General features: G+C 41.8%; 2 protein-coding genes across 2 annotated transcripts in view; one reads left to right on the forward strand and one right to left on the reverse strand.

Moving 5' to 3' along the window:
* Positions 1-13535, forward strand: part of adam22 (ADAM metallopeptidase domain 22) — a 35818-nt gene that overhangs the window by 5300 nt on the left and 16983 nt on the right. The window contains exons 3-4 of the mRNA XM_030101944.1: positions 2309-2372; positions 13358-13424. Coding sequence (XP_029957804.1) covers positions 2313-2372; positions 13358-13424 — 127 coding nt within the window. The 5' untranslated portion in view covers positions 2309-2312. The remainder of the gene's footprint in view (positions 1-2308; positions 2373-13357; positions 13425-13535) is intronic.
* Positions 8659-12764, reverse strand: cldn12 (claudin 12). The gene is made up of 3 exons (XM_030101947.1): positions 12613-12764; positions 10854-11121; positions 8659-10770 (listed from the first exon to the last, which is right to left on the reverse strand). The coding sequence occupies exons 2-3, from the start codon at positions 11070-11072 to the stop codon at positions 9886-9888; spliced, it is 1104 nt and encodes a 367-aa protein (XP_029957807.1). The 5' UTR covers positions 11073-11121; positions 12613-12764; the 3' UTR covers positions 8659-9885.

Below are 13535 nucleotides of genomic sequence, written 5' to 3' on the forward strand. Positions count from 1 at the left end.
TATCTTCTCTTCCTTTCTGCTTTCCCGTCTCCCTTTAGCAGCTTTTTTCCTTTTCTTTTTTTTTTTACCAACAATGGTATTCTTAGGGTTTCTTCCTCCACACAGCGTTCTGTCAGCATGACGGGTCAAAAACACGCCCTCTGGGAGAAACACATCAGCTCCGTATATCTCTGTCTGGAGTCTGTGAATCTGTTACTGAGTGAATATATATATATATATGTAGGAATGAAGATGATCGAGGTGAGAGTGGTCATGGAGAGCAGTGATTTATTATGTATTGAAAATCAGAACAAAGAAGCTCTAAATAATTAAATGTAAAGCAAGCAGACGTAAGGAGAATCCTCCCAGCTGCTCACACACACTCCCCAAAAGGAGCCTGAATTTTACTAAATACGTGACAGTGAGAGGAACTTATATAATTTCTGCGAACACAGCACAACAAGTGCACTTTTATGCCTGGGGAAGGGGATTGCTTTATTCCCAACACAACAGAGAAAAACAATAATCTCTAAAAGAGATACTCAGATGGTGGAAACGCAATATGTCAGTAAACCACCTCATCAGTCCAGACGTGTGATTTAGAGACGATTAAGGCAAGTGGAGGAAATCTGCATCAGCTCATCGCTGCTGTGGCTTTTAATGAAGTCTGCATATTCTGTGGGTTCGAGGCAAAAGGAAAGGAAAGTTGTCAACACAGCAAATTAACAAGTGGAGCAAGCAGAATAATGAAAAGAAGCAAATTAATTAATCCAGTGGAAACAAGATGAATGTCCTGCATGCAGAAGCCATTATCCTCTCAGGACAGCGGTTTGTAATGTGTCCCAAGAAATTAATCAGTGCTGATATCTGTTTCTTGTGAACTGTGTTGTTTAGCTGCTAATTGCAGCATGGTGGGAGGTTTACTATCAGACTCTGTGAATGAATGTGAAGGGGATTATGGGATGTGAGGGGATGCAGGGAGTCACGGGAGTTCACGGCGGTGTCAGAAGGTTTGACATTACAGGCAGAGTATTTCCCCTTATGCTGAGTCAGCTGTTTACCATAATATACATCCTGCTCTCCATGGGCGCTCTCTCTCTCTCTTTCTCTCTCTGTCTTACACACACACACACACACTGGAATTTGACCCTGCGCTGCGGTGGGCTATTAGCAGCATATTGAGGGAATGAGCTCAGAGCTTCATCCATCATGTGAGATGAAGTCCCTGCGTCGATAACTCAGGTTCCCGATTAAACTATTTAGTCAAGTTTGAGATTTTTGCCTGGAAGAGACTCGTGCTGAATATTAAGAGCGTGAATACTTCATGTTATCTTGTTTCTATGCAGTATATTGATACCAGCTGTGTGGAATGCATCAGACGAGCTGCACAGCAAAACATGTAAAGTCATTTTTCGCAACTTAGGAAATAGAAATAAAAGTTTAGAAGTATAAGAAGAATCGTGTTTGTTTTCCTTGTACAGTAATCAAATCCTCAATTTTTAGAGGTAAGACTGTTACCAGACATTCAAAGTGCTTTAATAAGTGCTACGTTCTCCTCTACGGTCCATTTAGAATAAACTTTGGCCCGTGCTTTATGTCGGCGTATATGTGGGCGTCTGTAATCTGCTGTAAGTGCTTTGGTGGACTCGAACCAGGCGTGTTGAAGGTGACGTCTCTGTGTTGGAGGCCAGTTGGGCCCAAAAACAAAAGGATGAGAGAGAGAGGGAGAGAGAGAGAGCGAGAGGAGAGATGGCTGGAAGAGGAAGATGGATTGTGTGCCTCCTGCCATGTTTACCCTCATGACTTCACAGTTTGACCTGAACAATCTCTTGAAAGCTTCAGATAAAGTTAATTAGCGGATGACATCCAGTCATGTGCTCCTGTGCGGGCGGGCGGCCGAGCGAACGTCCACGAGAAGACCTTCAGCCCAACAGCTGCCTGAAGACGAACTGATGGCTGTGACTTTCACAAATGATCGCTGCTCAGTTATAATGTGTGTGTTGTGGCCTCTCTCAGGTTTTCAATGCAGAGTGAGCGCACATGTGTACCTTTTTTTTTTTTTTTTTTGAATATTCACCGGGTCGGCCCGTCATTATTACAGTTATTACTCTGACGAATGTTGCAATAATAGGTTAAGAGCTGAAGTGACTAATCTGTCAAAGTGATGGCCGTGGAGGAGTTCAACTCAGAATGCATCGTTTCTTTCTGTGATGAATTAAACAACAGAAACCTGAACTGATTTGTCCCTCTCTCCCGCTCTCTCTCTCTCTCTCTCTCTCTCTCTCTCTCTCTCTCTCTCTCCCTCTCTCTCTCTCTCTCCCTCTCTCAGTGGGATGTTTTTCGATGGCAATCACACCTACATGATTGAACCTGGAGGACAGGGCAGCACTGATGTAAGTACTCTGTAAACCTGTGGACCGGCCTTCAAGGAGCTGCTGATGTTTCATTTATTACTGATTTTTTTTTTTCCCGATTATTAGTTTAAAACCCCTTATAGTTTCATCTCCAGCTGCTTGTGGACCCTGTTGAAATGTGCACCGTCATGGAACTCGTGAAAGGCGTGCTGTGCCGCTCCACAGTCCTCCTACATGAACTCATATTCCTCTTTGTCAAAACCACCTGACATTTTTCTTGTGTTTTTTTTTCCCCCCAATGACTTTACAGTGGATGTTATTTAACGCTGTTAATTATTCAGAATGTAGTCACCCTTGAATTTTTTAATACTGAGGCCTGCTCAGTTTGGTTTGTCAGTTCTGTGGTTTCAGTGAAGTTTGCACCTGTCTCACCCCCAAGTGAAAATAATGTACAGTTTGTGTATTATTTGATTCTTTATTAAAAATCTTTTTGGGCAGAGTTAATATTTTTCTTAGTATTATAATGTCAGCAGTGTCAGACTAATCTTTGACTGCATACAGTCAAATATAATCCAGAGTGGGCCGAACCAATGAAATAATTGCATAATAATTTGGCAATAATAATAATAAAAAAAGCTACTTTTCACTGCTGAATCGATGATCTCTACTCAGGGGCAACAGTGTTGTGTTATGTCTGTTACTCTCACAGTGTGATCTCCTGTGAGTATATTAGATAAAGCAATTATTTTTATTGAAACAATGAAGGTAATTTCTTCTAAGTGTTTGTACTTTGTGAAGACTATGAACCTCAGTTTATACAACTAACTTGGGCCAGAGCAAAGCACGGTACATGCCACTTATAGTTTTGGTAATATTAGGATGAAATACATCGTGAGATCTTTCCTCCTTCTGTATGTTTCTGAAGTGTCGACAAAGCAGCTGATTTACAAACAGCTCTGGCTCTGAGCTGTAGGACGGTGTGGCGAGGATGATCGGTGAGAATAATCTTCCTGGTACCGCAGGAGTTGTTCGGGGGGGTCTGCTATTGTCTGCAGAGATGAGATTGAAACAAACGAGAGTCCATTACAGATCACGCACCATGCGCCGCCACTTTTCCCCGAGAGCCCCGATCGCAGCCCGCGGGTCTGAGGACGGGGAGACCGGCAGGGTCGCAAAGCCGACGAGCTCACAGCCAATTAGATAATAACAATTACCGGCGTTATGGTCGCAATGAAAGGACAGATCTGAGATCTGGGCCTTGGAGCTGTACGCGCGCGCGCACGTGTGTGTGTGTGTGTGTGTGTGTGTGTGTGTGTGTGTGTGTGTGTCTGCGCATGTGTGTGTGCCCATCTGTCTTTTTTTTTTTCTGGTCCTATTACAACCTCCAGAAAAATAGTGTCTGGTGTTAATCATGAAGGGACGAAAGGGACCAGATAAGAGAGGTCAGGACCTGTGTGTGTGTGTGTGTGTGTGTGTGTGTGTGTGTTTTTGTGTGTGTGTGTGTGTGTTGGCTGTTGCAGCCTGGCTCACAGAGCTACTTAAGTTTTAGTCCCATGTGTTACTTTTTGTGCCAGCTGTGTCTACAGAGCCGGAGAGAAAATAAATGAGGAGAATTTGCTTCTTGCAGGACGGATTTGAGAAATGGGAGGCAGATAAGAGCCGATTGTTTTGCTGTTCCATCTTGAAAACAGGCCGACAGTCGTGCAGTGGTGAGCACTGCTTGACATGTTTGCATGATGGTTTTCTGTGGGCACTCTGGTTCCCTCCCAAAGTCCCAAAACATGCATTTGAGGTTAATTGGTACTTTCTGAAACCATCGTCTTAGGTGTGATTGTGAGTGTGTGAGTGTGTGTGATTGTCTCTGTGCTGGACTGACTGTCTGTCCAGGGTGTCTCCTGCCTCATTTCACAGTGAGCCGGGATCAGATCCAAAGTGCTGCCACCCTGACGAAGAGAAAATTGCTGTTGAAGATGGATTGATGGACACTTTATGAGCACGAAAATAAGTGTGGAGGTGTGGAATTCATTAAAGAAATCAACAAAAAAATGCAAAACACAGAGAAAGAAAAACAACGGTTCTTGAGCCCACGGGGTTTATTTCCCATCTTTTACCGCTTTCCCTTCTTCTCCATCTCTCCTCCACCTCCATCATTCCTCTCCAGCGTTTTCTGGAAAGACTGAATTATTCAAGAGACCAGAGAGAGACACACAGATCTTAACTCAGAAATTGCTGCAGCGCTCCTCGACACAGCTCCAGCGTCTCAGTCGCCTTTTTTTTTTTTTTTTTTTTTTTTTTTTTTTTGGTCATTCACGCAAACGCTGTGACGTAAAATGCAATGTTGTTTTTCTCCAAGTTCTGTTTTTGGAACTTTATCATGCTGGACACTGGGCCAGAGCGCTGCTTTGTATCAAATATTAAAAATACAGAAAGCGCCACATCTTTTGCTGTTGCACATGAAGAGCTGAAAGTAAGACATCAGCTGCAATTTCCAATCCAAATTTAATTCGCAGGTTCAATAAGTTGTGGGCTGAATAGAGAATCTGTTTATGCAGAGTCCTGTTTTCTTTGATTCAGTTCAATTCAGCCATTTTTTATGTCACCCAAAATGCAACACACATCATTTCTAAGCAGTTTTACAGAGAAAACCAACAGTTTATCTTCAATATTGTGGCAAAATTAATGATGTTGATAAAGTCAATGCAAGTTTGAATCACACAAATCTTACTTTGATCTGACAAAACCAATGTACTGTGTAATTTTTTGAGGAATTAATAATAAAAAGATACAAATCATTTTTATGAAGAAGCACATTTGACATAATATCTTCATTTTGAGATACTTTTATCCTCAGTTTGTCTACTTCTGTTATTACACATTTTACGCTTTGAAAAAATTGAAGAAAACTAAAACTACCTTCACCTCAATTGCTGCAGATATTAGGAACCACTGAAATTGATTTTTTTTTCTAAAATACTCACAAATGTACTGTTTTGCTTAATAAATTGTTTTAGTTTTCATTGTAAATAAGAAACTCTGCCATCTTCTATTGAGAATCCATGCAGGCACGATGTGCACAGAATACTACAACAATCTGCTGCACGTCACATAATGCATGATCATCATGTGTGCACGGCTACCAGGCTCATAAACAGTCTAAGATGATGTAATATCTGACGAATTAAGGTTCAGGGTCTTTATTGGGATCGGTTTTTCCTTGGCGGTTTGGGAATGTCGTCTGCAGCGGTACCCTGGTTTCTCCTCGGTCAGCTCTGGATGATCCCTCCCTCTGAATTCCTCACTTTGTCTCTCGATGACGGTCTCTGTGGTTTCCATGTGGACCCTCAAACACATAAAGATCAGCTAGAAAACCTAAAAGCTCTCCACACCTCGAGGCTCTTTCAACAGAGGTCTTTATTTAATGTTGTCTGCTTTTGTTGATGCAGACAAACAGCCACAATTCACTCTTTTATCAGACGGTAACAGGACCGAATGCTGAGGCTTTCCGTCCTCCGATGCACCTGCAGTGCTCATAGTGGTTGTTGTGATGTTGAAGATAAAGTAAGTCGGAAAAAAAAGATCGGTTGGAGGCTGTTGAGACAGTCAGCATGGCTCCTGGTGGCCATATGGTGAATCCATCTGCCTTTCTTCTGCCAAGGCAGGAAAAGTTATGCAGGACATTAACTAAATGTGTCCGGTACGAGCTGATCTTGTCGCTTCATGCAGTTGAACTGACTTTAAAGTATCTTCCCGTGTTATATGCAAACTAACTTTGCATGTAAGTCGACAGCCTTGGGGAGTGAAGTGGATTTCTCCACAACGGGAGTTCACAAGCCGAGGACGTGATGTTCCCGGGCGCTGTGCGGCCGACGCATTCCGCTCCGTGCGAGCGTGCACACTGCGCGCGCGGACGGTGTGTGATGCTGACTTGCAAATACGTGACTCGCCATATGTTTCAGCCCTCTTGTTTTTTGGAGACCTTAGCAGACCCGCCTGCGCCTGACCAGCCGCTCTGGCTGCTGCAGCTCCGACTGTCTGAGGATGACGTGCAGTGATGGTGCGGATCTATGAAGAGCTCAGTGAGAGACCGCTTTTCAGTTCTGATAAATGTTGTGGTAAAAAAAAAAAAAATTTGATTATTATGCATTCAGAGAGGTTTGTTGATATTTTTGTTCCTCAATACAGCAGTCACCTATAATTAAGATTGAGTTATTAATACAAACATAGTAGTTAAAACCTTTACAAAATTTTTTTTTTTGTGATTTTTCTGTTTGTTGTCATGATTCCTCCGGTGCTTTGATGCTGTTTGATCAAACCTGCAGATGAGGGGAAGGATTTGGGGGGAGGGAGTTTCAAGGCGGGTGTGTGGGTGGTGGGGGTGGTGGCAGATTTTTTTTATTTATTTTTTTTTAGCTTGGGGTGATTGCATTATGTGCCAAGAGGAGGATTTCTTCTGCTGGCTGAAGCTAGAAACCCCTCTCAGTGTAAATGGATAGGGGGGGTTTTGTGGGGGTGGGGGGGTTGGGGGGGCTCCTCTCTGTGGCCCGGAGCCAACCTGGAGCATCTCCTTCAAACATGGGGGAGCCGGAGCGGGAGTGAGAGGCGTGTTCTCCCTCCTCCCTGCTTGGTATTCATGAGCCAGCGGTCTGGGTCTGAGGTACGGTCTCCCCGGGCAACCCAGGCTCCGCCCCCCCACGTCTCTCCAGCAGGACATATGACAGCCATCTGTGGAGACCCCTAATCTCCATCAGTACACCGTCCCTGCCGGCTCGGTACGCTGTGTGCGTATTTTCAAGCTGGGATTATTGGCTGGGATTGATGATCCGGAGAACAAAGAAAAAAATGATTCATCACAACAGTTTAGTCGGCGGCTGCTGCTCTGATGAGAACCAGTGTGTACGTGCTCCAAATATTAGAAACACAGCGCTCATTTTACATAAACACGTGAAGGTTGAAACTAATAATTATTTCATCAAACACACATTTATTTAAAGTTAATTTACTGTTAGGATCATAAAATTATTTTAAATGGTAAAACAAGCTTTATTGCAAAACCGTAAGCGTAGCAGTTGCTGAGGATTATTATTATCTGCATTTGTAATTTATTTATTTTTCTCTTCAAGCAGCTTTATGTGACAGCGCAGAAGTTCCAGACACATTTCCCTGAGGGGACAAGAAGTGCAAGTGCCTCTTATCTGTTATGTAAAGACTTATGAAGGATTTGGGAAATGATCTTCTAACACAGGGAGAATTCAGATTTTAAATGCCAATAAATCCCAGCAACCAATGATATCTTATAATGCGGAATGGAAACATCAGGAAGTTGTGCAATAAACAAAAATCGACAATCAGGTGTGAAGACTCAGTAGGTTTCATTGTGAGTGTGTGACGCCTCTCAGTCTCTCGCTGTTTACCCTGTGATGGGTGTGATCCTGCCTTCACCTCAGGTCATCTGGGGTCAGGTGCACTGTGAGCCTGAGTTAGATAGAGTGTATAGATGGATAGATAGTAATCCAACACAAGGTGTGACTGAAATAAACAGACATTTCTCTTTATTTGTGTTTAACACTGACATAATTTGCAAAAAATTTAAACATCTGAAAAAGGAAAATGAGTTTTAGAGCAAATTTAGTTAATGTCATCAAAGCAAACCTGTCTGTTTTAGGATAGTTATTTTAATATACTTTGGGTTTTTGTATGTCATTCAAACAAAATATGCAAAATGTTAAGCTATGGAATTTGTTGATGCGCTGATTTTCTACTTTTTTCTGGAAACCAAATTCAATTTCCCTGCCAGAAGTATGCTAGATATGTTTCTCTTTAAATTAATAATAATTTTCAGTCTACAATAAGTTCTTAGATAGACACTGTCATGTACGTCACTTAAGGTTAGCAGAACCAGTGAGACGGACATAAAGGCTGGTGGGTAAAGACACGTGGCTCTTCTCTTAACCCTTCATAGAGCTTTATGTTGGATTGAAGTCCTGACAAACTGTTTGAAAGTCCTGAGAAAACCTTCATGATTCTTCATTAAAACACTGCTCAATACTACCAAGTAACCTAATAAAAGAAAACTTTAATAATTCAAAGTATCATATTGGGACTATGGAAGAGCTGGTGAAACCCAGACATCCGATTCCTAAAAGATCTTACTCCAACTGAAAATGCTTGAAAATGTTAATTTGATCAGCTCCAAGCATCACTCTCTCAATTTGTAATTCATTTTCATCTTGGTTTTTGATGCTCCGCCAGCTGACTCTCCGTGTTTCTCCTGCAGCATAAATGAGACTGACAGTATAAAGTTACTTCAGAGACACCGACACACAAATGTATTGCCATCTGGATTTTATTTAAAACAAACTCTGTAGAAAAAGAAATCAATTTAATTGACCTGAATATTGTACAACGACACAATATAAGACTAAATAAAAACGTTGATCGAGGCTCAAAACACACAGAAGGCGACAAACTTAAATTTGGCCCAATCAGAATGATTGATCATTTCATTACTGATCCAACAAACATCCGCTAAGTTAGCAACGATAAAACAAGACAGCAGAAACAAACAAATAAAAAGAAAAATCCAGTATCTTTTGGGACCAAACAGGATATCGTTAATCTGATATAATTTGTTAGTGTTCATGAGGTTACAGTTTATCAATATTATTCAAAGTGAAAATGGTTCCTTAGTGCTTTTCTTTACAGACATTGATAATTAAAACATGTTGATATACAGTGAATAGAGTAGGAAATATGTTATAAAAGCAAAACATTAAGAAATACTGAAGGCTAAGGAATGGTGAACAAAGGCAATGTAACCTGGCACAATATTCACTTCATTAGTGCATCAAAAAACTATAAAAGCTGCTCTTCACCGGCCGCTCACACATTAACAATTCATGTTTCAACACATACAAAAACACATACAGGTGTCACTTAATGGTGCTGCTCAAGATTAAGTGTGACTGTGTGTGTGTGTGTGTGTGTTCAGTAGTGATCACAGTGGACCTTCACAATGCATTCTGGTAACAAGCAGAAGTCTTTTAAATCTAAAGGTGTTTTCTCCAGTAATGAAGAATTTGATGGACCAGCTGTGAACCGTTAATCTCCAGTGATTGATTCCTGTTTGCTTGTCGTTGCTACAGTATGTCAGCTGGCCCAATGGCACTTCAGTGCTGGAAAACTAAAGTCTAAATAGTGGCACAAAACGTGTGGTTGAGTTTTCACTACTGTAAATATGAGTTTATTTTCCTCCATTGATACTAAGCTGAATGCAGCGTCTGCACCGGTGCTTCAATAATCTTTTTTTAAAAAGATAAACTCATCCTTCAAATTATACCTCCAGGCTATTTTGAATGACTTTCATCTTCTATAACCAGCAATATGCAGACCTGGATTGACTTAGGTTTTTGCAGCCATCATTCCAGACGCTGTAAATAGCCTTCATATTATTAACTCCCATCCATCACACGCTATTAGTTTGATCAGTGATGAATTTCATGGAGGTTTATGAACGGAGGCCTTCGATGTGCTGCGGCTGTCAGCCTCTCTCATCTCACTGTGGCTGTGTCAGCACGGGAATGTCGATCTCGATGGCAGACATCCGTGAGCGGGTGGAGTAGCGGTGGCCAGCATAGCTGGACGCGTATCCCTGAGAGGGAGCGTATCCCTGAGAGGGAGCGTAGCTCTGAGAGGGAGCGTAGCTCTGTGATGGAGCGTAACTCTGTGATGGAGCGTAACTCTGTGATGGAGCGTAGCTCTGAGAGGGAGCGTAGCTGTAAGCCTGAGTCCCTCCCGCCTCTGACCCGTACCCATCTGGAGCAGAGATCTGAGACATGTACACCTGCGGTGGAGCAGGGGCCACTACGCTTTGCGCGTAAGCCTGCGAGGGGAGAAACGGCTGAGTGTCGATCACTGTGGGAGGAAACGTCTGTGGCGGGAAGGGCTGCTGACCATAAACCGGGGACGGAGGGAATCCATTGGCAGTGAGAGGTTGGGTGGACGGAGAGGTAGACATTGCAGGGAGAGGTAACCAGAAGGGTGAAGGCAACTTCTTACACATACAGTACCACATAAACATGAGCAGTGCCGCCAGCATCAGTCCCCCGGAGCAGCCTATGGACACGTACACGGCAAAGCCATCAGAGAAGATGTTGTCGTATCTGATGTTCATCTCCTTGGTGCGGAACAGGAACCACACTGAGGGAGCGATGGCGATCGCTCCGCCCAAAAACAGGAACATCCCAGCCACCAGGTGGCAGCCGGCGCTGTTCACCAGGAACCGGATGCTTTTGATGTCCGGCTCAGGTTTTTCAGAGCAGCAGCAGGTCTTACACATCCCCGTCATGCACAGCAGCAGAGCCAGAGAGCCAAACGCCAGGCCTGTGGGAAGGCAGAACTGCAGGAGGCGCAGATCCAGCTGGTCCACTTTAGAATACCACTGAAAATAAAAAAAAGATATGACCTCTGTTATGGCCAGTTTGAACATTTACCAAAAAAGAGACCATTCTAAAAAGCTGTTACCTCTGAATCATAGAAGTAACATCCTGAATAGCCGTCCTGTTTCACACATTTAGACCACAGTCCATCATACACGCTGACATTCTTGGCATTGCGATTGAAGGTGACGAGTCTGGTTACTCTCCACTGAGGGATCAAAGCTGCCACGGCGATCCCACACACCGACACAAAGGCAATGATGAAGGCAAAGGCGTTGGTGGCGTGGATGTCCCGGCAAGACATGGCTGGCTGCTGCTCACAGGAACTGAGGCTGCACGGAGAGTTCCTATTCCTGGATAAATAGAATAAATCAGGTGGAGACCGATGAATAGATAATCCCACCAGCAAGCAATGACACTCAAATCAAGATCTGTTGTTTCATTAACAAAACTCCAGAAAAAAAACAAAGTATGGCGATACAAGCTTACCCAAGTTGCTCCATTCCTATAGATGAACGCTAACTGTGCCACAGACTGACCCAGCTCTGGGCTACCCCGCTGTATTTCTATTCACCGCAGAGCAGTTGACCCAATATCTGCTGTCCCTGAGAAACAATGCTCTCATTTCATCAGCAAACAAAGTGGGAATGACTTGGTGGCTGAGCTTGCAGGGTAAAGATTGTCCATGCAGCAGTGCATTACACAGACTGCTAACTGAACAATAAGCAATTGAATTAGAGGTTTGCTTCATCGTTCCTTTATGTGACTGCATGCAAGAGTACGTAACGACTGGAACCACCCATGACCACGCAACTCTATTTTGCTTTCAGACAGACTGCAGATGCTATGCTTTCAATAAATTCCAAAAGACGAGATTATTAATAGCATTTTCTGGCTACATCTGTAGAAGTGACTGTTCTGGAGCTGGATTAGGTTTTATTTGGGGTTGCGTCAATATTCTCAATACTTACACTCAGTGAGTACTACGACTTGTATGGTTTTTTAATATTACTATAAATATTTCTGAACAGTTTTCCTGAAGGTTGACATGTGTCAGATATATTTTCTCATATGTAAATGACAGTAGAAGTGAAAGAAAATATGTACTTAAAGACAGAGGATCTCCACAGATCATTACAGCTACTAACAACAACTTTATATAAAAATATTAACTTGTCCATGACCAAGTTTGAATTACTACTACTACTAAAATAATAATAATAACAATAACTGCATTTTACATTAGGAAATCCTAATGTTCTTGTAATGTCAGTTTTTCCAAGACTCGTATGTATATCTTGTATGCATTTTCATACATTCTTTTATACATTCAAAAAAGATCATTAGATTAAAAAAAAAAAATTCTTCCCCATCACACCCAAACTAGCTTCTGTTTGTGGAATACATCAAGTGGCCAAATAACTTTAGGCATAAGGATACAGCACAAGGTTTATGCAGGAATTACACGCAATGTGCATACAGTCAGACTTTGGGGGAGTAAGCAGAGATCGCGGTGTGTAATAAGAGATGTTTAACCATCTATTATCGCTTAAAGCCAGATATTACTACTGCTGTGAGTCATTAGCTCTCCGGGCGGCTATGCTAACTAGCAGTTTAAGCAGTTGTGCTAAGCTACACCTCTCACGCCCCTTTTGATCGTTAATATATGTACGAAACACACTGCATCTCCGACACGTGAATATGTCAGATTGATTGACTGTGTTAAAAAGATAAATGACGGTATTTAATTAGCTCGTTAGCAGATGGCTAAAGAGTTAGCATTCCGGTGCGCTAACCTGTTGCATCCCCTCTAGTTCGCTATATTTAAAATGAAGGTACAATACCTGATATTTGCAGATAATCCGGTGGTTTTACAGAGCAGGGGGTGGCATTTCAGCTCGTTATTCCCTTACATACTTAACGCGAATAAACTAGGTCTTTTTTTCTTTTACAGTAGACGGCTCAGTAAACAGGATGTCCGGGTTTTGTGCCCTCAGCGGTGCCTCACAGGTGCCTCGTTTTGGGCGTCGCTGTTTTCCTCTTTCATCAGGCGAAGCGGGTGTTTATGCCCTCGGCTCCACCTTACAGGTCCCTAACCATCGCTTTGGGCGTCGTCTTTTAAAAAAAATAAACAAATAAAATAAAATTTATCTAATGTCAAGAGAAAATGGAGATAAATTATGTTTTAAATGCACACAAACAAATTAAAGATAGATACAACTTTTTTATGGAAAAAACTGAGCTAAAGAGTTATGATGAGCAATTTATGTATTATTTATAAATCGATTTATTGATTTTATTTATTATCATCATTATTATTATTATGCAGTTGTTTGTTGTTATTGCTGAATGTGGCTGATGTGAAGATTGGTTAAAAAGGATGTGATTTTGCCGCAACTAATTAATATGAATTATTGAGTGCACATTTTCTCTATGTATTATATCTAATTCTTTGTCCTTTTATTTGAAGCTTTAGAAAAATGTGAGCTTTTCTTATAACATTTTTGTTGACACTATAATCTGATTTTTTGAGATTTCTGTTGTTGATGAACTTAATGAAGGGATTTCTTACTTTTTTTAATCTCCTAGGAAGACGTTCGCATTCACATGGTTTACAAATCTGCAAGGAAAGATGGACTCAGTGACCTGTTCACTGGTAAGATTACTGCCAAAGATAAAAATGTAATGTTCAATTATTATTTATAGAACCCTAATTAGTACTGTTTTATAAAGCTGTGTTTAGATTCATTTGGTTTAACATTGATAA

The sequence above is a fragment of the Salarias fasciatus genome, chromosome 11, assembly GCF_902148845.1.
Source record: "Salarias fasciatus chromosome 11, fSalaFa1.1, whole genome shotgun sequence".
NCBI lineage: Eukaryota > Metazoa > Chordata > Actinopteri > Blenniiformes > Blenniidae > Salarias > Salarias fasciatus.

Bases quoted from the DNA above. Each gene is read 5' to 3' on its own strand.
- cldn12 (XM_030101947.1), bottom strand. From the start codon at position 11,072: ATGTCTTGCCGGGACATCCACGCCACCAACGCCTTTGCCTTCATCATT. The intron at 10,771-10,853 runs GTAACAGCTTTT...TTTTATTTTCAG, and splicing joins GTTACTTCTATGATTCAGAG to TGGTATTCTAAAGTGGACCA.